This window comes from Haemorhous mexicanus, chromosome 14, assembly GCF_027477595.1.
Source record: "Haemorhous mexicanus isolate bHaeMex1 chromosome 14, bHaeMex1.pri, whole genome shotgun sequence".
NCBI classification, from domain to species: domain Eukaryota; kingdom Metazoa; phylum Chordata; class Aves; order Passeriformes; family Fringillidae; genus Haemorhous; species Haemorhous mexicanus.
Genome location: NC_082354.1, coordinates 14,541,661 through 14,567,754, shown reverse-complemented (window position 1 = coordinate 14,567,754; position 26,094 = coordinate 14,541,661). Strand labels below are relative to the sequence as shown.

The 26,094-nt window shown below is 47.7% G+C and overlaps 1 protein-coding gene across 3 annotated transcripts; it reads right to left on the bottom strand.

Moving 5' to 3' along the window:
- Positions 1-1,255: 1,255 nt before the first annotated feature.
- HEPH (hephaestin) lies at positions 1,256-25,971 on the bottom strand. Of its 3 annotated transcripts, none has more exons than XM_059859570.1 (21): positions 25,860-25,971; positions 22,695-22,891; positions 20,356-20,600; positions 19,663-19,875; positions 18,904-19,083; positions 18,312-18,566; positions 17,559-17,727; positions 16,265-16,404; positions 15,338-15,469; positions 14,965-15,176; positions 13,167-13,317; positions 12,646-12,858; positions 12,115-12,319; positions 11,725-11,864; positions 10,684-10,815; positions 9,690-9,796; positions 8,714-8,939; positions 7,282-7,421; positions 6,764-6,926; positions 6,026-6,058; positions 1,256-4,512 (listed from the first exon to the last, which is right to left on the bottom strand). In XM_059859570.1, exons 2-21 carry the CDS (start codon positions 22,853-22,855, stop codon positions 4,268-4,270), a joined length of 3,462 nt encoding a protein of 1,153 aa, XP_059715553.1. In that variant the 5' UTR covers positions 22,856-22,891; positions 25,860-25,971; the 3' UTR covers positions 1,256-4,267. The 3 variants fall into 3 exon arrangements, with proteins under 3 accessions (XP_059715553.1, XP_059715552.1, XP_059715554.1); XM_059859569.1 differs by lacking the exon at positions 25,860-25,971 and adding an exon at positions 25,523-25,674; XM_059859571.1 differs by lacking the exons at positions 22,695-22,891; positions 25,860-25,971 and having other exon boundaries at positions 19,663-19,846; positions 20,356-20,537.
- Between the last annotated feature and the right edge of the window lie 123 nt (positions 25,972-26,094).

Sequence of the window (26,094 nt, the reverse complement as noted above, 5' to 3'; positions counted from 1 at the left end):
CAGCTGTACAACCTATGAGGCACCTCCCTTGTGGCTGTACAGCCCTTGGAATAAGGTATTGCACACTGGGCTGGTGCAAAAATCCAGGTGCATGTATCCAGGAACATCTGTAGGCAGGTTTATAGCAGCATGATCTCAAACATCTGGGCCATTGAGCAGATAAACAGCAGCTCTTCCCAAGAAAAATTATTTCTTTTGCATTGAGAAAATGAAGCAGAAGGGAAGTTTGCTGGGGTCACATGCCAGCTGTAACCTACTGAGTTGTATATTCACAGGGCATTGATAAAAGGAGGTTGAGGATTGTTTCAGCACTAACAAGCTCTTCTGGCTCTGCTGGAGCACTGCAGCACTCACCAGCTGCACAGCCACCTCCTCATAGCCATGCTGCTCTCCTCCTTGGGTTCTTTTGATGTTTAACAAACTGAGTCTGCAAATTGGACTAGTCACAATTCTCGTGTTCAGCCTTGTACCAGAGGCTCAGTTTTGATAAACCCATCCAAATCTGGCTGTACATCCCTCACCCCACTGGCTCCAAAGCACAACAACCTGGAAGTTTTCAAAAGGACAGGAGGAAACACCAAACCCGGAGGCACTGACATTACAGAAGCACCCACACCAGTGGCCTCTCCCACATGTCATGTTTTGCTGAAGACCTTCCTGCATTTGGCAGTGACATAGGGAATAGAAATGTCTCACTGCCAACCCCATTCCCTCACACAGCCACTGCTGTCCCAGCACAGGCTCCAGCAGCAGGAGCCCACGGGCAGGCAGGGACTCCCAGTGCTCACTACCATCCTCAGCTTTGCTTTGGGCTTGTTTGCTTCTCACAAAGCAGGTCAGCCTGACCCAAAGAAGATGGCTGCTCTTTACTTGCCTCTAAAAATGAAACATTTCCTTGGAAGAAAAAAAAACCCTAAATATGAAAAATAAGGATCCAGTAAGAAGGTCCTACAGGCTGAATTTCTGTCAGCTCCTTCCAGTGACAGACTGCAAAGCTTCCCATTTTGATATACACAAAGTAAGGCAACTTCTTTGTTATACTTGATGACACTGAATAAGAATTTCTCTCTCCTCTGTCTACCAGACATGCAGAGCATGCATTGAACTGTCTCTTGCACAGCAAGTTCCCTGCCCACATCTTCTCCCAACTGCCTGAACTCCTCCTTTACTGTTTCCTTGTGTCTCCTCAGGGATAGGGGACTGTTTCATCTCACCCATCCTTCCCACAGTTAAAGAATGCACAATGAAGCCTGTCTCCCAATAACACCAAAGGTTAGGTTTATAAAGCACCTGGTGAGCAACATATTTACTGCCACAAAATAAGAGCAAATTAACAAACAAATTGATTTCCAAGACAGGCTTTGATTTTTAACACCATAAATGCTAATTTCAGCAACAGCTGTTTGATCAATCACATGCCCAGTCCTGCTGTTCTCACATCCCAGAACAGTCTGTGACTGAATTTATTGATTGTTTCCAAGACAAGTGCTGCAGCAGGTCTGGTACCTCGTGTGAGCTCATGGCCTTATTCCTACATCCCATATCCCAGACTCCAAACATAAATACACCAGATGCAGCTTTCTCTTCTGCTCAGATCCATCCTCTGATTTTACCTTGCAGATGCCCTTGTTTTGGCAGCTGTTGTGCCAAAATTCCTCTCCCCAGGCAGTCTGTGAGCACACCACTCCAGACTTGCCATCACTCCTATAATTTGCTATGCCAACAAAATTGCAGACAGGCTGCATGGCCAGTCTGGATCACCAAGCAATTTAGTTCAGAAATAGAAGCTGCACAACAGCTGAGAGCCCAGCAAATCCTTTTGCTGACAATTACCAGTCTCAGTTGTTTCATGGAGTGACACGGGTTAATTCCACATTAACTTTTGTGTTTCAAGAAAAAAGTAAAAGACAGAACTTTGTATTTCCATGTGCACAGCCAAAAGGTTTTTGACTCACACATCTCCCATGCACAGTCAGAGGGGGGGTCATCAGGAGGATGAGCCACATTGAGGCCATGGCTGAGGGCATGGCTGCCTGCCCATCACTGAGCAGGGTGACAGCACAGGGATCCCAGCCCAGCCCTGCTGCAAACAGCCAGCTGCTGTAGTGCAACAAGGAACTCTACTTTGCACTTACCTGAGATAGCCTGGAAGGCTTCAAAGAGGTGGGTGAGCATCTGGGTCAACTTTGGAAAATATCATTGCAGCTAAGGGGGTCTAGGAAGGACAAGGTTAAAACTGCAGACAGAAAGCACTACCTAAAGCAACTACAACAGGCAGTAGGAACTGCTCCTTACATTTATCCTATACAAAAGCTGAAACACCCCCTTTTCCAGGCAGTGACCTGCTCTGAACTCATCCTGGAAGTATGGCTTAAACTGAAGTGGGTTTATGGTGGTTCATTGGACCAGCTCAGATGGTTAAAGCATGGTGGTAATAATGCCAGGGTTGAGGGGTCAGTCCCTGTATGGGCCATTCACCTAAGGACCAGACTCTATGATCCATGTACTTGCTGATAAACTGTGCTTTGTCAGTTTGCTGCAACAGAAGATTCTAGAAAAATGATCTCTGTTTTGTCCAAAGCTTTCCCTTGAGTTTTCTCAGTTTGAGGAGGAATTGGTGCTCACAGGACACAGCCCTCACATCACAGGCTTCTCCAGAGCCTGCCCCCAGTGTTCCTCACAACCCCTGCTGGAGAGGAGACCTCTGCCTCTGATGCTCCACTTGGCCCAAAAAAAATTACATTGGAAGAATTTTGGCAGCCTGCTGTTTATGGAATGTGCAAAATCCAGCTCCTAACCCTCTGCTGCCCAGTCTGAGACCAGGCTGCAGAGCTGCAGGAAGGGCAAGTTCCCTGTTCTGCTGCCCTAAAGCAAGGGAATACATTTAAACTCACTCCTTTACCTCAGTGCAGGACCAAAACAGTTTTGATCTATTTTTTAACAAGTCAAGGGGGAAAAAAGAAAATAAAGACTTCTTTCTTCATTTTTATTTCTCATGTCTTAGCTTCTAAAATTCCCTGCAACTGATGGGTTTGGAAATCTCTGGTTTGCAGTAGGAACTGAACCAGCCTTGAATCTGAGCAAAGTTCATCCATATTCAGAGTATTCAACAGCCCTCCAGCCCCTCACCAGACTTAATGAAGTGTAATGAAAGAAAAAGAATGAGCTTTGTCCTCACTGCCAAAGGAAAAGGCAGCTGGAAATATGCAGGGGCTTGATATGAATTGAACATGATTATGTATGTGATAACCACTGTTCTGAAGAAAATGGTGCTGTTATACCTAAGGAGCCCGCAGCAGGCCCTCGTAATTAGAGCCACTTAGCTGCTTTAATTGCCTCTGAAAGCCACCCAGAACAGATTGCTTTTATGCTCTTTCCATTTTAAAACCAGGCACAGAAATATGGAGGCACTAACCTGCATCCATTTGGGTAATGGAGATTCAGGGGAAGGAGCTGGGTAATTCAGGGCATTTCAGGAAATTCAGGGTATTTCACAGGGAAGGACTCAGTACTGGAGCCACAGGGAGATGGGACTGTGGATGTGTGGGCACACACAGGAGGATGTTATGGTGATGTGTGGGCACACTGATGCTGGAAGGTGGCTACCACAGCCCACAGGTGAGCTACAGAACTCTGGTCCCACCACCCACCCCCAGCAAAGAACAAAAGGATGTGTCACAGCAAGGCAGTGAGGCACAGCTCATCATGGTCCTTGTGGGGTTCTCACAGCAGTATGCAGGCCCTGAGTCTGTGTCTGCCCACTTACTCATCAAAAACAGCAATCCAACTCTAAATTAACAATCTTTTTTCTGTATTCTTCATTGATTCACAAAACTGGAAAGATTATCTTTCTCTCCTTTAAAATAATTACATTAATGGTTCACAGTTTCTTGGGAGACAATTCCCAACTCGGTTCTGGCAATGGAGCAAGACTGGAATCTGGCCTAAGCTATTCTGCTAAGAAAGACCAATTGGAGCTGTTTTGGAGAGAAGAAAATGTCCCCTCTCTTCCGTGGGGAAGGAGAGTATTCCAGAAGAACCTTTTTAAACATTATTTGTCTTCAGTCAGTTCACAGAGTCCTTGGATCTCTCCTGGATTTTCCTTACAGAGAGCTGAGGAGAATATATGAAGAGGTCAGGGCTCCAGCTTTCCCTCCTCAGCTCCTAGAAGTACAGTGCACAATTGAAATGATGCCCCAAAATCTTTGCTGTGGACAAGGATCCAGCCCCTGCTCCAAGCACACAGCCCAGTGTTTGTACATGGCTTTCAGAGACCAGAATTCTTTTGAGACATGAGTTTGAATCCATCATCCAGGATGGATCTCCGATTGCGCCGTAACCTCCTCTGCCTCTCGAGATGGATGACTGCTCCCAGGAGCACACCAGCAGCCAGGAGCAGCAGCACTCCTACAACAGCCAGAGAGATGACTGTGGCCTCTATCTGCTCTTGGGTCACCTTAGATCCAAACAGCATCACCTTCTGGTAATCGTCCTCATCCTCAAGCAGCAACCCTGAGAGACAAACAGAAAGGTATTTGCAACAACAGCCAGCAATACCTGAACTGAAGGGTTGCAAGAAATGCAACAAATTAGGAAAAACGTGATGCAAAGGAGTGGAATCACCAGCCCTGGAAATGTTCTAAAGATGTGTAGATATGGAGCTTATAGATGTTTCAGTGGTAGAGATGACAGTGCTGAGTTCATGGCTGTACTCAATGATTTTGGAGGTCTTGTCCAATCTTAATGATTCAATGATTCAAAGGAGCCCCCAGTGCCATCCATCTGTCAGACCCTCATCCCTGAGGGGATGGATGGCTCCTTCCCTAACCTGCTCCACCCCAGAACCTGACAGTGTCTCAGAGGTGTCCAGGCCCAGTCAGCCACTGCTGTGCCCAGCCCAGAGATGAGAGCATGTGTCCAGGCTGGGGCTGCTGCAAGCTGCCCCAGTGCACACTCCCTGTGCCCATGGCTGCTGTCCTACACACCACTGAGGGCACTCACTCAGCCATGCCCATGGTGAGTCATCTGAGCTTGCTTGTGCCTCCACACAGAGGCAGCAGCCACCTCCTGAGAAATGGGCTGTCTGCTCAGGCAGCAACTGTTGGCAAAGGTTTCTGCCTGGTGAGCACACACAAGCTGATATCTGCATATGGTATGAAACCAAATTATTTAATATTGACACTACTGCTCTCATGTATTTCCTACTCCTCTTTTGGTTTTCCATTTTGAGTAAGAAAAATGTTGGGGAGAAAATGACTGAAATAACAGTGGAGAAAGTCTGCTGAGTTGTAGGTAGGTGGCCACATTTGCAGCTGGCCTGAACTGGCTCTCAAATCAGCTCAACTGAATTTCCTCACAGCAGTTGAAAAATGGAGTTGTGAAGAAAGATGAAAAAGCAGGAAAATAAACTACCAGTGAAGATTGCTCAGACTTCTACCAGAAAGTTTCAAGGGGATCATATCTACTACTCCCCTTCTCCCTGTGCTGCTCAACCAAATGCCTTTCACATATGTTCTTTACAACACCCAGAAAACTCCAGGCACATGCTTGGGCTCTTTTCTCAGGGGAACATCAGAGAAGAAGGCAGATGTGCTTGTTTGCATGCTGACTCCATCCCTTCAGCTTGTAGAGATGATTGTGAAACTTCCCTAAACCACAGGGTTATTGAGAGTCCAAAGAGGGAAGACAACCCAAATCTCTGCCAGTACCTAAGCTCAGACTCTGAATCTGAATCCATACATAGCAGGCACAACAGGGTGTGAGGTCACCAATCTTTTCCACCTAACACAGGCAAACAAACCTAACCAGCCCAACTTCCTTATTTCTATCACCAGAGGACAGACTGGTGCCCACCCTGTTCTGTACTGAAGCAAGACCTCACACCAAGGAACTGCCAGGCTGGCAGAGGCTGTGGGTGCTGTGTGTTCCTCCCTCCCCTTACACAGATCCAAACCTCTGTGTTGCTCAGGGATCTGCCCTCTCCCCTTCCCACATACAGGGTTTGGCAGTGCTGTACACACCATACCTGGGGTGGCAGTCAAGTCTTCCAGCTCTGACTCTGAAAGGAAACAAAAGGAGGGTGAGAAGGTGTTGGGCTGAGCAGGCAAAGCCCAGAACAAGGCACATCTGGCAAGGGTCAGATCCAGAGGCAGCATGGTATTCCAGTACTAGCAGGCTGTCCTTCATCCTGTCCATGTTTTCTCTCTCTACATGACATGTGAATTTTTGTATCACCTGCTTCAGAGGCAGCCCCAGTTCCAGTGCACAACCCTTTCCGTCCTTCAGAAGAAAAAGTGCTAAGGGAGAAACAGAGATGGCCCTGACACTGGGCAAGCACTGGTCACCCACAGCTGAAACACTGGGGCATTCACTCTTTTGGTAATTCATCTAAAACCACATCTCCATGTGGGCTCCATTGCAGCCAAACCCAGTACTGAGAGTCACTCACCTCTGAGCACCTTCCAGTTCTCAGTAAGAGCAGTTACTGGCTGAGAGCTGAACACAGCAATTCAGACACAAGCTAAAAATCAAACTCAGAATAACAACACAGGTAATGCAAACTCCAGAAAACAATTTGTTTTTAACTCCAGCTCCAGGTATTACCATATTTAAAGGGAACATCATAATTTAATAACACTTAAGTAATTATCTGCTTCATTAACTGGCTTTTTATAGTATGTGAGCGAGCTGAGATCCAAACACTCAGAATTTCACAGCAGTAGCAGGAAGTGCTGCTGGATGTTTTACAGTGACAGCTCCCTACCTCCTCTAGGCAGGACAGTGAAGAGGATCTCCATGCCAGCATGGATATGGTCAGACACATGACAGTGAAGCAGCCACGTCCCAGGGTTCCCAACCAGCATCTCCACCATTTCAAAGGTCCCAGGGAACAGATCCACAACATCTGCTCTGTAGCTTTTGCCATTCTGTCAGAAAAGGGAGGCCATTAGCTGCAGTGCTCAATGCATCTTCTCAGGAAGAAAATTCTGCCAGTGTTGCTGGGGACTTCAGCTTTTTAATGCTCAAAAAACCCCAAAGCTTCCAAAAAGCAGCTCCAGGCCTGCAGCAAACAGTCTGGTAATGCCTAACAAAGATTAAACTGGACATCTCAGCACAACACAGGCTCAAGGAGTCAGACTGGGATATGTAAAACACATTCTTTTCCTAGCTGGGTGAAGCTTCTGCAGAGTCATTAAAAACAGAGTCATTCAAACACAGAGTCAAGTAGAAGTGCTGGTATCAGTGGTCAGTATCTGCTTTACCATCAGCAGACATTCTTACCTTGTATAGGAAGGTCTCAGCATGAAAATGGACTGTGTGGACATCAACCTCGTGACCCATTCCCAGCAGGTACCAGTTCACCCTCTCTCCCTCATACATGGTCAGCCCAGGCAAGGTGGCATAGAGCCTGCCATTGATTGCTGTGAGGGGATGACACAGAGGGGAAAAGCTGTCAGCTGTCAGAAATTGTATGGGTGCTGCACCTCCACAGAGGAAGGCAGAAAATTAGAGGCTACAAAGCTCATAGAGCACCCAGTGTGTATCAGCAGTTAGTGTCCCCCAGCTCAGCTACTTATCCTCTCTGCTCACAGACAAGTCACTTGCACTCAAGGCCATGCTATAGCTCAGCTCAAATAAATCTCAAGAACTACCTTTGCTGAAAACCTGTAGTCAGCCAGTAGAAGTGGTTGCTTATAGAAGTCAAAATGCATAAAAATGCCATTTCCAGCCCACTGATGGAGAAACATGTATATACCTACATGTACAATGTCTGAGCAATTTCCTTGATGAGCATTGAAAAGGGTAAATCCTGCCAGTGGGTAGGATTTACCTACTTTCTTCGGTAGCACATCTGGAAGGAATCCTGCTGTGACTGTACACACAGGAAAGGGATCAAAACAGTGAGTGAGCTGACTGCTATGGCACACACATGGAGACTTTTGTGCTCAGATGACAACAGAGGGAATAAGATGGAAAGAGGCAGGATCTGAGGGCAGAGCACCAGGTTTTTACTCCCAGGTCTGCCTTGGGCAATTTGTGTAGCCTAAAACAATATCTAACTTCAGCATGGTGGTTCTGCAGATGTAATACAGGGTTAACAATTAGACCTTAATGGATGTGTATTTGGAGAGTCTTTAGCTCCCATACAAAACCAGCAGTAATGACAGTACACAAAATGCAACTCCTCAGTACTCCTACCTCCACAACTGTCAAGGGATCTGTTTTGCTGAGACTATCTTAGATATAATATGGAGAGAAACTAACATAAACAACATACTAATTTAAACACAAATATGTTCATCCTTCTATGGTAGGAAAAACCTAAGACAGCTAAAACAACTGAGCCACATCTTGCAGCCACACAGCTCAGAAAATTAATTTGAAGCCTAACATACTCTGATGGTCCCTGAGACAAATAGAATTAAATTTGTCTGACAAGTTAATTTCATGTTTGATTTTATTTCCTATTCTGAGTCACTCAGACACATCAGAGATTAACCTCTCTGGCTTGGATGTTGCTATTCTCCTTACAGGGACAGCCACAATGATCAGCCTTCACTGCAGATCAAAGATTAGGGCTGTAGGTGTGCTGCAATATTGAGAACAGACAGTTTAGTTCTGTCTGTGCCACTGATAATGGGAAAGGATGAGGACATTCACCACAAGTCAGGCTCCCTACTTAGAGAGGTTGCAGAATCAACACCAACATTACCGTGCATTTTGTTGCTTTCCACAAATTTCTCATCCAGCAGGTTGATCTCCTTGTGATTTCCCTTACTGAAACGTTCCACATTCTCCTCCAAGTACCAGGACTGATTTTCATCAAAAACCAGGAAGAGCAGAGCAAACTCCCTCTTTACATCCTTCCTGCTCCCACTGGACCGCAGGGCCCCTCTCCGGCAGACCTTCAGGGGCCCGATCAGCCCACTGTACATATCCTGATCAGAAGGAAGGAGAGCTCTGAGGCAGGGACCTTCTCACCCTCTTTTATGCAGTTCTTTGCCTTTCAGCAATTGTTTTCTACTCCCCCATCACCCCACTTAAAAAAAAACAGTGCTGCTGTACAAGTATTCTTGTTGGAGAGCATCAGCCACTGAAGCACAGGAACAGGAACTGTATGTGCTCTTATAAATGCAAATCCAAAAGTCATAAATATGGATGGTATCCAAGTATTTTCCACTTAGTGACTGCAAAAACATCTGCAACTTGAGATAAAAAGGCCATTATTTCCAGGTTGAATGTGACAGTTTACTGCAGGATCATCCAGGTTGTTGCCCTGTGAAATTAGTGCTATGACACTTCTAGCAATGGTCAAATCTGCCTGCTTTATTAATGAGGTTTATTTTGGACAATTTCTGCCTTTTATAGATTAGCTCTATGGCTCTCACCAGTACAAACCATGATCAACTGGAAGATGTTCTAAAAGCCTACAAATAACTGGAGGAAGGTTAGTAGCAAAGAGAGATGGTAGGATTGTTTTATGAAGGCTTGTTAGGAAAAAATAAGGACAGACATCAGGACAAACTCATATGATTTCCCCTCCATGGAGAAGGCTGGACATATTACCAGGTGATTCTTCCACCTCTTAGCTGGGCCAATCTCCAAATAGTACCCAACTCACATTGTTTTCTGAACGGGGTAAAACATTAGGTCTAATTAGACCTTTCTGGTCATAAGTTTTATTTTACCTTTACTGGGTCCACTGCAGAGTAGTAGATCCAAGGAACACAGGCTGAGTCATTTGGCCCCGGACCAGCTCTCTCAGGAACTTCCCACCGGTATGTCACAATGTCACCTGAGGGACAGAGCAGCACCACACACCACGTGACACACTAAGCAGCAGCAAAACCAAACGGAAAAAGAAAATCCTGTCTCCAAAGCCCAAATTCAATTCTGTATTTGCCAGATATTGCATCTGCCTCACCCAAACACAAAGCAGGGTGGAAGCTCCCCTCTCAGAGCAAGACTGAGGGGTCACAGGATGTAAATACACTGGCACCAGCATAATGCAGCTTTATCTGCTGCTTTTGAGACTGGACCTGACCATGGAAATGAACATGAAAGCTCATTCAGATAGAGTTTAAGATAATCTTTCTTCTCTTTGACGATGCTGATTCAAATTGGGGTTTAAAACCAGCCTTTTTTCATATTAGCAGCCCATTTCACAAAGATGGGATCTGGCTGACAGCCTGACTGTGGCTTGGACAGTCTAGGCAAGCTGGAGGGGAACAAAAATTAAATACACTGCTATCTGAAGCATGAGACAAAGTGGCCATTTCAGTCAAATCCCAGCAAGCAATTGTGCATTTCTCCCATTTCATACCATTTTCATACTTTTGCGCTCACGCATTCTAAAGAAGAGACTCCCCCATCCCAGGACTGGTTGAGCTGTCACCTGCCATCACCCTCCCCTTCCCACAGACAGACCATACTCAGTGTGGGGGGGATAAGGCTGCACACAGAAGAATGTCCTACACATGTCCCAGAGGGTTGCCATCCCCACACAAATGGTACCACTGAAACTGTGCTGGACCTGAAAAACCAGTTACTGTCCAGTCCCAGCACTCTACTGTAACAAAACCAGGACATCTGAGGCTGCTTAGGGAAACCAGCCTGGCTCTGGGATAAAATCAGCTGTGTGAGTGAATCCAGCCAGGAATGCAGCTAGAGACAGGGACGTACCAGGGTTTGCCACCTGGGGCTGTCCAGCCTGCTGCTCCAGCACCCCGTGGGCATGGACGGAGTAGGGTCGTGAGGCGTTGTTCTTGAACACGACGTTGAGAATATCACCCACCTCCGCCCACAGAAAAGGGCCTTGAGACAGGAAGAGTGAGCTCTGAGACCAGCAAAATCCATCAGCACATCTCCTGGGATATTCCCACCCCTCTCTCAACACCTTCTCCCCAGAAATATTACCTTACAATATTTAGGATGTTCCCCTTCCTCTTCGCTACCTCCCACAAAGAAAACTGGATGTCAGTCCCAATCCAAGTCTTAGGAAACCAGAATGATTTTCACAATGAGGACAATGAAGGTGGTTACACATCTTAGCTGGGCCCAGCACAGCTAAGGCTTGATTTCTGAATACTACTATGCTAAATGTCACATGTTGATCACCCCTTGCAATCAGTTTCAAAAAATGTGGTAATATTTAACTAAGCCTGACAGTGTCACAAATCAGAGCTGCCTATTTTGAGAGCAGCCTATTTTGAGTGGCAGATGCTGCCTCAGCCTGGCTGCCCTGACACCACTTACAGCCCTGGGTTCATAACACAGAGTTCTGTCTCCACAGAGCTCCACTAGTCAGTGCAAAATGCCCCTCCACGTCCCAAGGCTGCCTGCTCTTGCCCCAGAAGCATTTCTCACAGCTACAGATTTCCCCCTCTATTTCTCAGACCCCTCTCCAGAAGTTAGAGGTTGTTTCTGTCCCATAGTCAGAGAAATACAGCTCTGAAACATGCTTTGCCCAAGCCATGACAAAACAGTGGTGCAAAGGCAGGAAAAGCCCAGGCTCTCCTAACAAGCTGTGCACAGGACTCTTCCAACTGCTGTCTCCAACATGGCAAATGTGAGTAGGAGACAGTCCCAATTTCTCTGCACTGACACAGGAGATGCCTAAATATCCAGTGAGCCTTCAGATTACAGCTGTGAGCCACTGCAGCTTTAGAGCCTCAGACCCATTTCTGTGTGAGAGGAAGGTGAACCCTGTGCACACATCCTTACCCAGTATCCCTAGGTGCTCGTCACCACTTATCCTGGCCTTGGGGGTTTGGAAAGTGCCATCTGTGTACTCCCTGTAAACTGCTTTCTTGTACCTGGAGCCGAGCAGTCCATTCTCGTTGCTCAGAAACACATCAGCATAGCTGGGAAATGCAGAATGAGTGCTGAGATAAACCAAAACCTCATGGGGAACAAACAACTAACTTGTGTCAGGGGGTTCACAAGCTGAAGGGGCTTCCCAGAGCCAGCCCGGGCTGCAAAGGAGAATAGAACAACGCGGAGGGCTGCGCTCCCACCAGCAGCACCACGTCACAGGGTGGCCAAGACACCCAACAGGCTCCACCAGGGTCTGCTGGGCCACTGGCAGAGGCTTCCCCAGAGGGTGGGCTCTACCTCTGTGCAGAGTGGTTGTGGCGCTCCCTCTCCCAGCTGCGGTCGGGCGCGTAGTCCCAGAGCAGCTCCTCCGCCGCGATGTAGAACGTCCGCACGCCCCTGTAGTGATGGGCAGAGCCCGTCCTGCCACACCTGGAAACGCTGTACTGCTGCCTCATCCCAGACTGGTAGTGATTGCTCGTCTGGCAGTAGATCTCAAAAGTCCCTGAGGGAGGCAGGATGAACAAGGAAATCAGTTGCTTTTGAAGATTCCAGGAGACCGGTGTCAGTATGTGCTTGGAGTATCTCTGTGCTGCTTAGGGAGCTTGGTTGCCACAGGCCAAGGTTAAAAGGAGTCATTGGAGAAATCAAGCAGGAATGGCACAACAAAGTCCTACACATAAATAATCTCAGGAAGCTTTCTTACACAAGAAGCACCTGTAGCAGAGCTCACCCTGTAAGAGTTCATACCAGACTAGAGAATCTGTCACAGGAGCAAATACCACAATGGGAGACTCCTCCATCCACCCAGTCAGCTGTGCAGGCACTCACCACTGTTATCAGGCTGCATGAAAGCAGTGGCAAATGTGTGGGGGAACAGATTGGCTGAATCTCTCCGCATGCCGTTGATCTGCATGGTGTTTCCCTGAAACACAGCTCCGTGGACATCTGCTTCGCTGCCCAAGCCCAGGAGGTGCCAGGACACTCTGTCTCCTTCACACACGTCCAGCCCAGGCAAGTTACCAAACATAAGTCCATTGATGGCTGGAAAGGAGAAAGCAATTAACTCTCTGCAGGCAGGTGTCAGCCAGGAGATTTTGAGCATACACCTTGTAGGACAGGCGTGCCAGTCAGAAGGGTAACTTGTTTGTAATTCACCCCTGGGTACACTGAGAGCACACTTCTCCAGACAGCTGTGCTGCTTGTCCATGTCTCTCCTGGTGCCTCCAGCCTGGCTTGATTCCAGGCCAATACCACACAGCCCTTCCAGCCCCCAGCTCAGCCTTTAGGTGAACATCAGCCCATGCTTTGCAGGTTCATCCCTGCTGTCAGAGAGCAGCATCCAACCATACCATGCATCCTGTTGGATTCCTCAAAGTCATCATCCTTTTCCACAGATGTCTCTTCCATCCTCAGGTAGTACTTTATGTTGGCATTTAAATACCAGCTGAGGTTCTCGTCAAACACGTTGAAGAGAAGATAAAATTCTTTGTCGATCCCTTTCTAAAATTACAATGATGATTGTTAACTTTTAAAATGCAACAATTAAGTATATTTAGAGTTCAATCTCTTTTACTTGGGTCTTGTATTCCCCTTTATTTTAAAACATGGCTTATTAAGGGACAGGACTCTGTCCCTTTACTCATGTTGAACATTCCTCTTTTATTTCATAAAAGGTACCACTTGTGCATTTTCCATTATATTTCACATGAATAAAGCAAACAAAACTCAGCCAAGGCCATGAAGTCAGTGCCCCCTTCCTCCCCTACACCTAAGGTGTCTGAACAAACCAGACCCAAGACCAGAGCCCAGACAATGCAGGGTGACCTGCACCACACCACACCCCTCCTGCCTCCTATCACAGGTCTGGATTGGGGATTTTTTAATTGCCCTAAATACTTCAAAGTGTTAATTCTCCAAAGAAATGCACTCCAAATCATGGTGTTTCCCCACTAAAAGAACACTGTGATGGTGTCCAGACTCTCCTGCTGGTGTCATTGCCCTCAGCAGCACAAGGACAGCCTGCTGAGAAGGTGAGCCATTCCCTGGCTGCAGCACATGGGTACACCAGAATGGCCATGCACCTTCCACAATTAAGCATTCATTAAAGGTTTGCACGAGACTGTGGAGCCAGAATTGCCACTCCAGGTGATTTCTCCTGGCTTTACACTCACAAAGGTCTGTCTCTTCTGCTTACACACTTGCAATACCTGCCCATGTTTATCATTATCACAGCTCCTTCACATCAAGGATTTATGTATTCCCAATGCTCTTTGCTCAGCAGATCCACATTTCCACCCTGGGTGGCACACTGATTTCTTCTGCACTCCTGATTTAGTCACATAGTGCCCCCACTGACTGTGAGCTCCCCCAGGAAGGCTCTGAGGACAGCAGTCCCCAGATCTGTCACCATTCCCTGAGCCACACTGCAGGACAGCAGTTGGGGTTTGATTTGCCATCTGCTGTCTTTTACAACAAGGCTCTACTCCTCTGTCTGGTACCTCCCCAGGGATATCAATTTACTGTCTTCCCTAGATTTACTGCCAGGAATAGACTACTTCTGAGTGAAATTCCAAGAAGAAGTTCTGGCTACCCTTCAAGGTTTCACGTCTCCATCGAAAGTGTAAGACAGACATGGATTTTCACATGCTTTTTTGTAGCCATCTCTGCTTGAAAATTAACTTCTCTGGCAGAATAAATGAGGCTCACCCAAACCTCAAAGCATTGTATCACCCAAGCAGAACACCTGTAAGCAAAAATGTCTTTTCAGTATCTCTGGGACTACAAGGACTATTCCATGTGCCTCTCTGAAAGCAGCCTGCTACACAAGCCTCAGGACAAGAGTTACCTATAAGGTGACTGTTCAGAGACACAGTTGTTTAGCCAAGTTTATCTGTGAATTAAAAGCAGAGCTCAAGAACTGTTTTGAGGGTAGCTCTTGAGAGCCCAGAACACTACTGGCCTCTCCCAGGAGAGACCTGGGCACCAGCTGTACCAGCATTAACTTGGCCAACAACAAGGCTTTGATTTGACTCTCTTGGACTCACACTACTGCACATTTGTTTTTAATATGCTAATGTTTTCCTGATGCTTTCATGTAGAGAAAGGAAGCAAAGACCTGGTCAAAACAGGGCAGGAAAACCCTTTTACCTGCTTGTTGTTGTCATCCAGAGTGCCTGCCTTGCAGATGAGCAGAGGCCCCACTAAGCCTGAGCTGGAGTCTTTGACAGGATTTGCAGCTGAGCTGTACAGCCAGGTGAGGCAGGGAGGGTCACTGGACGTGGGCCCCACGTGCTTTGGCACGGTCCAGCGGTAGGTGAAGTTGTGCAGTGGTGCCACAGAAACCCCACTCTGAGACAGGCCTTTAAAACAGGGATTACAGGGTTATTCCTGAGGCCCTGCAAAAATTCAGTTACACCTTCTCACCAGCTACTTTCAGAGCAGGCTCTGCTTTATTCCTGTCAACCAAACATCCAGCACCTGAAGGGTGAAGGGGGGTACTCAAGAAAAGGGATCCACCAACCATCGTGGTACCGCATCCCTTCTGATGCCTTCCCATAGGAAACTCCATGTGGCTGGATGCTGAAGGGCCACGAGGCTTTGTTAAAAAATGTCACCAGGATGGTGTCTCCAACTTCAGCTTTGATCACTGGACCTAGAATATAGCAGGGAGAGCACATCAGCAACATAGCAGTTCCCCAGGCTGTCAGGCAAACCAAAGCAGACAGGGCACCTTCCTCCAAGCTGCAGGGCCAAAAATGTGAGGTAGCAGATAGTCTGGCTTTGTTGCTGTTGAAGGGAGCTCAGTGGGAGCAGGGGCTGGCAAGGATTGCCTGAAAGCAGTTTGGGTGCACAGGAGAACTCAGAGAGGCATCACACCTCCATACAGGGAAGTAACAGAACAGGAAGATGTGCTGGAATGCCCTCAGGATAGGCCCATGTCTCTCCCCCACCTATATAAAGCACCCTCAGCCATCCATAACATGTACCTCAGAGGTGTGAGATGCTCCAAGCCCACCAGAGTCTGTAAGCCCACAACCCAGCCAGCCAGAAAGGAGCTCATAGCTCCCATTTACCATATTTACCATGCCTGTCCCCGAGCACCCATTCAGGAGAGAAAGCTCTCTGTGAGAACATGGGGTTTGCAGCATGCCTTGAAGGGGGCTCAGTCAAAAACATAACCAGGAGCTATTCCTGTGACCTGTTTAGCTCTAGTCACACCTATTGCAGTGTATCCCTCACTCTCACCTCGAGAATGACCCCTGAAGTGATTCTGTCCATTGTACCACCCTGCACCTTGGCCTGTTCAGATGTGACTGCTGTGAAGCAGCTCTTGCGCCCTTCCCTGCCACTCAAAATGAGCACGCAGGTACAGCCACCTGGCACTCCCAGCATCAGCACCCTTCTCACAGACACTGACAGAGGATTTGTGTTCCTGGATGATCCTCACCAAGTATTCCAAGGTGTTTCTCTTCTTCTGACTGCTGCTTTTCCTCACGAAAGCTCTCATCAGTGTATTCCACATACTTTGCCTTCCAATAGACACCCCCAATGCGGTAGAGGCTACGCTTGAAATACTGCTCAGCAGGACTAAATGCAGAAACAAATGTCAGGTCATGTCACAGAAAAATGAGCCCTGTTCTCCTGTTCCCACAGGCAAGGCCATCAGCATCTCCAAATCAAGCAGTATTTCAGACAAGGACAGCATCTCTAGTTGGGAACAAGCACAGCTTTGACTCTGCAAAGCTTTCTTGCCCTTACAGACTCACCACCTGTGTGTGTGCTCAGGGAGCACCTGTAGCACACGGCCCCCTCCCAGGTGAGCCTGGCAGGTGTGATCAGCATCCCTACACAAGATGTGTGAAGGAATGAACAAAACTGCAGTGTAGTCAGTGGGAAGGTAGTGCTAGAACTCCAACCTCTTCAGAAGCTGGGGACAGCCCCGTTCCCAACTAAAATAAACAGCTGTAAAGGTATTTATTTCCTCCACTACCACCCTCACCAAATATGAGTAACAAGCCTTGCAGGAGAGGCAGTGCATTACAAGGCCAGCTCACAGGTCTAAGGTCTGCAAGGTTTGCTGCATGGCATTGGGTAAATAATTAACTATATTTCCTCTTCTCCAGCTGAATAAGGTACATCCTCTCCGACAGATTACTAGGGAAGGGATGTAATCTCTATGGAAGGAGAAGAACCTCTTTCAGTTAGCCAAAGACTGAACAGGAAGTCTCTCAACTGTTATCCCTGACCATGGGATGGAGGGCTGCCACCCAAGTGCTGGCATCTGATTTCCTAGAAATTGCATCCTGCAGCAACACCAGCCTGAGGCCCATCTGCAGGCCAGCAATGCCACCCTGTGTCTGCTGCACCAGGGGTTTTTTGAATCATTTCTCAAATAGATCAAATCTGTTCCTAGGTTAGACACAGCCAGCAGAAATGAAGCCCAGAGACAAATGTGGCAGCTACGCTGTACATCTGCTGGGACTTCTGCTGCTTGTGGGTACAGCTGTGCCACACAGCCCTCTCATGGGAAGGCTCCAAGGTACCTGCACTGCTCACAGTGCAGTCCAGCTACAGCAGCCTCCTTTTCTAAATGGACTGATTGGCCCTCCCAGGAAATGCACCCCATGCGAGCAGCAGGCATGTATTTTAAAAAGACAGAAATTCCACATTTTCCTGAGCAGCGTTCCTGATACAGGCCAAACTCCCCAAACCCTGCCCAAGCCCAGCAGCCTCTCACTCACCTGTCAGGGTCAGTGAGCTGCTTCCCAGTGAGCTGGTCAATGGCTGAGGGGCCATAGTCCCACTGCACCTCCTTGGCAGCTATGAAGTATCTCCGAACTCTCCCTCCCAGGCTGGGGGCTGCAGCTTGCCGAGAGCAGGGCCGGACCTCATAGAGTGCCCCCATCCCAGCTGCCCAAAACACGAAGGTGGACACTCACTTAGCCCCTCCAGCCAGCCTGATGGGCAGTCCCACCTCCCCTCTGCTGTCCCAAAAGGCACATGGATGGGAGAATGTGAGTAACTCCACAGCAAGGAGGGCTGTGAGCAGAACTTCCATCCTTAGATATTGGATGCTATGGAAGTATGGACCAAGAGTGACTGGAGTCTTCTGCTGTGCTCAGATCTCTCATGCAAGTTCCTCTTACAGGGACCAGAGCTTTTAAGGCACTGCCTCATCTCAGCTTTCAGCTGTACCCAACATCAAACATCACACCATGGTACAAGTCACCCTCACCAAAGCTGCCCTGCACATTAGTAACCAACCCACTCCAATTTTACAGGACAGAATCACAGAATCACACAGAATAATGAGGTTGGAAGAGACCTCTAAGATCATCAAGCCCAAGGCATCACTCACTCATTTGTGGGTGATAGGGAAAAATCTCATAGGGACATTTTTCCACACCCAAGAACCGTTCCCTACCACACTGTACATCACGTACATCAAAACCAGAGGACACAGAGTCCACAACATATTCCACCCCCTGCCTTACCTTTTATGTGATCATTGACCTGGCAGCTCAGCAGCCATCTCCCAGGGTTCCTGGGGATCATATCTGCTGTAACAAAAGTGGCTGGGAAGAGGCTGGCCACGTCTGTCCTGTGGCCCCGGATTTTGAGTGTCTCTCCATGGAAGTAGGCTGTGTGAACATCAATTTCATTGCCCATCCCAAAGAGGTACCATGAAACAGAATCCCCAGCACACATCTTCAGCTCAGGGAGGTTGCCAAACACATAACCATTAATAGCTGCAAAAACAAGCAAGGCAAAATTAGAGAGCAGAAAAGGGGCCTTCAGATCTCCTGACAGTGGGTGACAGCACAGACACAATAAGAGGATGGACCTAAGCAGAACTCCTCCTCCTCTCCTGCTTTGGAGAGCCCAGCTCCACAGCTCATTCCTAAAACAAAGGGTATAAAAGCTCACTCAAGCCAAAGATAAAACCAAAACAATACTTCCATTTTCTGGAGTCATTGCCCTGTCCCTGAGATACTTGCTAAGCACACGGTCTCAGAGCAGATCCTGGAGCTCTGACACTCCTGAGTGTCTCAGCAGACACAGTGGCCTCACAGAGGTGACACTGACCGTGCATTTTGTTGCTTTCCTGAAATTCTTCATCTTCTTTGTCCACAGAGCCAGGATCTGTGCAGAATGATGCAATGTTCTCATCCAGGTACCAGCTTAGGTTCTCATCCACCACACTGAACATCAGAAAAAAATCAACATCCACATCCCAACGTCTTTGAGAGCTGCCAGTCAGCGTTCCTGAGGTGAGAGGAGAGAGGAATGAATGCAGAAAATCACTCATGCAGAAAATCACACATCAGGCAAGAGATGAGAACCACAGCAGCAGAGAAAGTCTTGTCACATGAGTTGGGAGACAGATGCTTTCCCACCATCCTCACAGCTCGCCACAGAGCAGTAAGCTCACCCTTTTCCAATATATCCCTGCCAATACAGCTCTGTCTCCCAAGCAGCTCTGCCACTGCACACATCAACTACAGCACCTTCAGTCTTCTCACTCCTGCTGGAACCAACCAGTCACCATGATTTTCATACACAAACTAGATCTTGGAAAAGAGCCTTGCTTTTAACGTGAATTCAAGCAGCTCTCTTGGATCAGGAGTCCTGCAAGCTCACCTGCCCAACCACTATGGGATAAGGAGAATGCAATGACCAGAATCCAGCTAGAGCCCAGGTACTGTCCTCTAATCAAGCTGCATTTCCCCCTGAAGCTGGGAGCTGCACACCAGAGTATCTTCACATCCCATCCTTATTCCTGTCACCACAGACCTTTATATTATGGAACTGCAGGCCTCAGCTGCTTTTTCTTGGTGCTTTTACCTGTTTTACATGTAAGTAAAGGCCCAATTAATCCAGATGCAATGTCCCTTGGTGCATCAATATGAGAGTGGTAGATCCAGGTCAAGCAGTTTGGGTCATCATCAGTTGGACTGTGATCTTCAGGGACAGTCCAAGTATAGGTGTAATTCCTTCCTGGGAAAACAGCATCATCCTTCTTCTGATCCTGGGGGGACATATCAGGATACAGGGATCCTAGAACAATTAAGCAATCACAACATCCATTCAAGAAGAGCCAAGATGCCCACACATGTAACCTTATACTGAGCTGAGACTCACCATCCCAAGGCTGAAATAGTGTTTAATCATCACTTCCTCAAAGAGGCACTGAGGCACAGAGCCACTGTAGGGCAACTTGCCCAGTAAACAGGTCAGCAGGATTATTTCCATTCTGCCTAGTGCTGCTTTGCCTTCAATTCTGCACTGTGCCCCCACAGTCAGTCTCTCTACAATCTCTAGAGCTGATCAATATTTTAGAGGTTCTAAAATTAGAAAACCTGGGCCCAGATCAGGACTCCAGCCCCATGACCCTGCTAACCCAACACCTGGTGTCTTCACCAAACACCCAAATGCAGTTGCCTTCCAGCTGGAGCTTTATGAACAGTTCTCTTCCATGCATACTCCTAAATTCCCAGTGAGAAAAATCTGTCTCCATGATGGCAATAGCTCATTTACCTTCAGAGTCCTTTTTGTAGAAAACACCATGAGGATGGATTGTATATGGCCGAGTAGCAAAATTTTTTAGGTGTACTTGAATGGTATCCCCCACTTCTGCTCGGATGACAGGCCCAAGGAACCCCAGCCAGACAGGCTTGGGGATCTCAGTGGTGTACGTGGAGTCTGTGTACTGCTTATAGACAGCTTTCTTGTAGGTGCTTCCCACCCTGTCTTTGCCAGACTGCAGGAATGCTGAGGCCTGGCTGTTGAATTCAAAGGGAAAGGCACAATGAGTCATCATTATACACAACAGCTGGTCAATACTGCAGCAGAGTGATGGTGACACTCCACTCTCTGGGGTACACCTGAAAGCTTTGGCATTAGAGGACCCTGGGACACTCTAAGCCACCCATGCATGGCCACAACCTCAATGCCAGCTCTTCACCAACAGACACAAAGTGCTCCCTGAACTGTGCCCTGCAAACAAGACATGGGAAGGACAGGGCTTCCCAGACAATCCCATGTGGGTGTCACTTGGAGAACCCCTCTCATGCCTCCTTCAGCCTTCACTGGGCTCTTCAAAACTCACTTTGATTCCTTTGTGGCACTTCCAGCTAAATCACAAGGCAGGTAGAGTCCAGAGCTCTCTGGCCAAAATTTGAAGTCTAAAAGATGATTTTCTACTTAACAGTTTCCAAATTCCTTCCAGAGTGGCAGAAGAGTCAGGCATGTACATACCCAGCACGTAACCAGCTTCCAGAGTTAAAACCTCAAACAGGTACTAAAGTTTAACTCACAAGCATATTTGCTCATTATGGGTAATTCTTAATAGATAAGAGATGAATCACACTCCAGGCATTACTGGAACCAGCCTAAATGAGAGACAAGGTCACTCCCCTCACTTCCCCCATTGGATTGATCACCCCCAGCACCAGAGCAGCCCTGGAAGGGAGGTAAACCCTAATGCACATCTCAGAGAATGAACAGTGGGGACCCAAATACTAAACACTGGCCTCATCATTCAGAAACAGGCAGGGCTTTGCTCTGGCTATGCAAGCCAGAGTTCAGCCCTTTCAGCCCTTTGCCAAGTCATCCCTGCAGTCATTATCCACAAAGAGTTTAAGATGTTTTACAGATGTGCCTCTTTCTCCACACAGTCCATTTATTCCCAACATAAAAAACCTCCTTGAAATAATTTGCTACTTCTATCAATCATATCAACATCTCATCCCTTTCTAAATGCCAGTTTCATTTCTGCAATCATTGTACAAATAGGTCCCATTAACTAATTGTTTGCAGTGACAAGAGTTTTTAAATTGCTTTTAAGTTCAATGACCCTGAATTTCATTTCCTTCTCTTCATGTATTATGAGAAACCAAATAAAATCCATTGCATTCACTACCACTTTAGGAGTCAACAGTAACATCTTTATTAACCCTGAATTTTGGGGTATTTCCTGTGAACTTATTTACATCTACACGGCATCTCCATAGAACAGACTTTTCCATGCTAAACTGACAGACCTCGATGTTTCTGCTCATCTTTCCTGTTCTTACTGTGCTGTTTGTGAAGAAGGTGTCTGAACCTGAGCATTAGTTATTTTGGAGGGATAAAGGACTGAGAGTAGGTCAAAAAATACCAGCTATTTGCCATAGAAAATGAGAGCAAGGAAAAAAAGTACAAATGCCTTTAAAATACTATGGAAACCTTCAAAAAACAAAACAAACCATGCACACAAAAAAACACCAACCAAAGAAAAAGGCTTGATGTTTTGAAAGCTAAACCCAAAGCACTGTTTGTGTAGTAACTGGAACCAATTATTGCAGTTTCCAGATTTACTCTTGCAAGAGAAACAAAAATGTTTTTCAAACAGCCCCTAAAATCCCATGCAGGAAGTCCCATTAAGTCTAAGGCTCGAAATTCCACTGAAACAAAACAAGCTGGCTCTGTGAAGTCATTTATATAAAGATGAAAAGTCATCATGCTTCAGGATAAACAAACTGACCACCAGCTGGAACTAAGCAAAATGAAACTTCAGGGTAGAGCATTGCAAAATCTGGGTGATTTTAGAACAATCTGTTCTGCATCTGCTCCATTTTCTGTTCCATGTTTGTTTTCCATACACTTCTCTCTAGTGTATGGGCTCTGGACTCTCCAGACTAACCATCCCTTTTCCCACTGACACAGGTTTTACCACAGGAGCATAAAACAAGTTAAACATTAAGCTCATAAAGATCAGAATCTACGGGAGTGTGTCTCTTGCTTGCTCAGATGCCCCATAATACTTGCATTAAATTACACATCAAAAGACAGCTCAAAGCCAGCCCCAGACTAAATTCTGCTCGAAGAGAACATACCTGTTACGTGCAATACTCTGGTTAGCAAGCACATTCCTCCCTGTTGGAGCATAGTTCCAGTCCACCTCGTGGATCCCCAGGTAATAAACTCGGATCACACCCCCAGCAGATGTGGGTGACAGCATGGGGATGCAGAACAGCAGCCACCAGACTGATCCCATCTCAGCCTGAAGGGAAGATGTTTTTGGAAGCTACACCTGTTTGGGAAAGACAAAAAGAATGAAACAGGATATGACCATTTGGTTTGAAGGCTCTGGACATTTTGAGAGGGTATGAAGAAATCAGGTGTAAGTATTATTGGGATCATTACTCAAATATTGAAGAAGGAAATCACTCTGTAACAAAATTGACACACAAGGTGGATGGAGATCATGCCTTTGTAATGAGTCCCCAATACCAAATGTGCTGCTCTCATAATAGTTTAATTAACCCTTTTTTCACTACTGCTCACATTCCAAATCATCTTACAGGTCCACCTTCAAAGCTCAACAAAATAGTCCTGATATATGTATATTTTAAATGGTCACCAAGATCTCTCTATTTTAAATCACCTGAGGAAGTATAGTTTAGTCACTATGAAGTAATTTTAAATTTTAACTTCTTTAAACATGAGTCTTAGGGAGCAGCTATCTGTAATCCAGGAGTATATCTCAAATAGGCTGCACAAAGTTTTTCCTTTCTGTTCCATTCTTTTCCCCATGATTTTGACCAGCAAACAGCTTACTCATAAAACTTCCAATTGCTTGTTGGCACTAAGCATCAGAAATACTCTAAACAGAGTTGGGAAAAGTGTCTGAAATCATCAAAATACAGTTGAATAAAGGCTCAAAGAACCGCCTGTATGAAAGGAGAACCTGATGCAATATGGGCAGTAGAATTACACCAGAAGATAAGGAAGGATTAAACTGCATTTAAAAATCACATGAAAATTACTACAAAAATTCTCACATGATACCCTTAACAAAGCTGGAGGTAGCCAGCAAACAAACCCCACCTAAATGAGCTGTTGAGACACAGCTCCTGAGACATGCAACAGCAACTCAGAATAGCAGAGAGAAACAGAAAGCAAGAGAATGAGGAACATGACCTAGCAAGAAAACTCAGAAGAATCAGTTTTCCTTTTCATACAGAAATGGACGGTGACACAGCACTGTGGCAAAGGTTTTTTCATAAAGAGACTGTCATTACTTATTCTTACTGTCTTTGTAACAGCAACATGAACGTAAAAGATTTGTCTGCAGCAAAGCTGGATATTCTGTAAGCTTTCAATCAGCACAGCATCACACAGAGCTGCTTTGAAACCTCTTCTAACATCTGATACCTAACAGACACGATTCAACCCCAGCACATGGCAATGGACTAAACACCTTCAAGGCTTCACTTCTTGATTTTCAGACATGCTGTGCTATTCTCAGAAGCTAATGATAATCAAGTATTGCTGTTTCCAAATAGCCAATAAATTGGACAAAGTTCAGAGACATCTTCTTTCCCTCCTTTCTCAGAAGGGAGCTGTAGGGATCTCTAAATTTGAGATGCTTTGGGTCCATCAACACAATATAGCTCTGCTCCAGTGGCTCCACCAGCCAGTGCCCTTCAGAAGCTCCTGGTCATACACCTGATAAAACTCAGACACAGAACAGCCCCTTCAGAGCAGCTTCAGCAGTGTGGGAACAGCAGCAGCACAGCGGCTCATGCCCACCCTACACACCACTCAGCCAGACTTATTCCCTGCTGCTGTTCACAGGGAGGTAAAACACCTTTTTTTACTCACTCTTTGCCAACATGGACTCAAAGGAAGGAGTCTGGAAAACTATACATGTGCTGTTTCACACCGCAGACCACCAAAAGGCAATGGTGACAACAATACGGAAAGAAACAGCAGCACCAGCCCTCAGCCTGCCACCCTGCCAACACCCAGCCCGAGGGAAGGGCAGCGGGATGCTCCTGACTCAGCCCAAGCTGCGGCCTTCGTGTCAACTCAGGGCAAAGTTCGCGGGAGCTCCCGGCGCCCAGGGCGGCCTCCTCAAGGCCTGCGGAGCCCGGGCAGCCGGGGCAGGCTGGTGGCCCGGGCAGGCAGCACCACGGCACGGCAGAGCAGCGGCTCTCCAGGCTGGCTGGGAAAACTGCCCACGGAGACAAACCCGCCGTGCCAGAGCCCTGCTCACCGCCCCGAACCGGCGTCACACACAGCCACCAGTCTGTCCCGAGCGCTCCGTGCTGTGCCCTGCCATGGATGAGCCAAGGACGGGTCTTTGGCACAGCCTTCCCGAGGCTTTACAAGAGTCCCACCTGGGCTCTGTTGTGGCGTTTGACCACAACATCGCACACACTTCTGGGGTAATTCCAGGGAACAGCAAAAAATATCCCTGAAGGGAGATGCAGCAGATGTCACAAAGTCGGTGCTCACATACCCTTCACAGTAACTAATCATCATTTATTTACTTGAGTAGTGCAATGTCAAAGTAACTAAATTAGTTTTAAAAGTTTTTGCATTCAATTTTTCATTTATATTAATCTTTGCCTTGATTAAGGAAAGAAAAAGAAAGAAAACCAAAACCAACTTAAGTTTTATATTCCATCCATCCCTGAATCTAATACTTTACAGCAGAATCCTCCCCCAGGACTGCCCTTTACCGGGGCCCCGACAGCACAGGAATCACGAATGCAAGGAAATCAGATTTCAGGCGGGTTGGTGGAATCCAACTCCTATCTGACCGAGGCGGACGATGCAGGGATACTCCCCGACACCTGATTGCGGGGAAACCACAGCCCGAGAGAGAGAGGAAAGCACAGAAGGAAGGCAGGAGGACGGACGGCTCGTCCCTTACGTGCGGAGCAGGAGGCGGCGCGGCGGGGCTGCGGAGCGGGACGCGGGAGCGCCGGCGGGGACCAGCCCGGGAGGGACAAAGGGGCTCTGCCTCCGCGGGCTGACCGAGCCCGGCAGCCCCGCAGCGCCGACCGCGCCCGCTCCCGCCCACAGGGCGGACCGGGCTGCTCCGCCCCGCACCTGCGGGAGCGCCTCCGCCCAGCCGCGCCTTGGCCGTGTACGCGGAGCCCGGTCCGCGGCATGCACCTGCCCGCCCCGCCCAGGGCTCGGCCCCCGGTGCGGGGAACCCCGGGAAGGCGGGCGGGGGCGCAGGCGGAGCTGAGGCCGGCAGCACCCACCTGCTGGGCAGGACCGGCGGCGACACCGGGCGAGCGCTCCCCGGGGACCTCCCGGGGCGGCGGCGCCTGCGGCCCCTTTAAATGCCTGCGGTGACGTCACGCGGCCGCGCGCTCCCCCGGGAGCACAACAAGAGTCACGCTCGCGGCCGCCGGGGCGAGGGGCGGTGCGTGGTGCATTCCGCCAATCAGCGGCTGCTCCGCGCGCCGGCCCCGCCCCTCGCTGCGTCGCGCGGCG

Bases quoted from the DNA above. Each gene is read 5' to 3' on its own strand.
- HEPH (XM_059859570.1), bottom strand. From the start codon at position 22,855: ATGGGATCAGTCTGGTGGCTGCTGTTCTGCATCCCCATGCTGTCACCC. The intron at 16,405-17,558 runs GTGAGTGAGAGG...TTCTGCATTTAG, and splicing joins CAGCTCACTGACCCTGACAG to TCCTGCTGAGCAGTATTTCA. The intron at 11,865-12,114 runs GTAGAGCCCACC...TGCATTTCCCAG, and splicing joins CACAACCACTCTGCACAGAG to CTATGCTGATGTGTTTCTGA.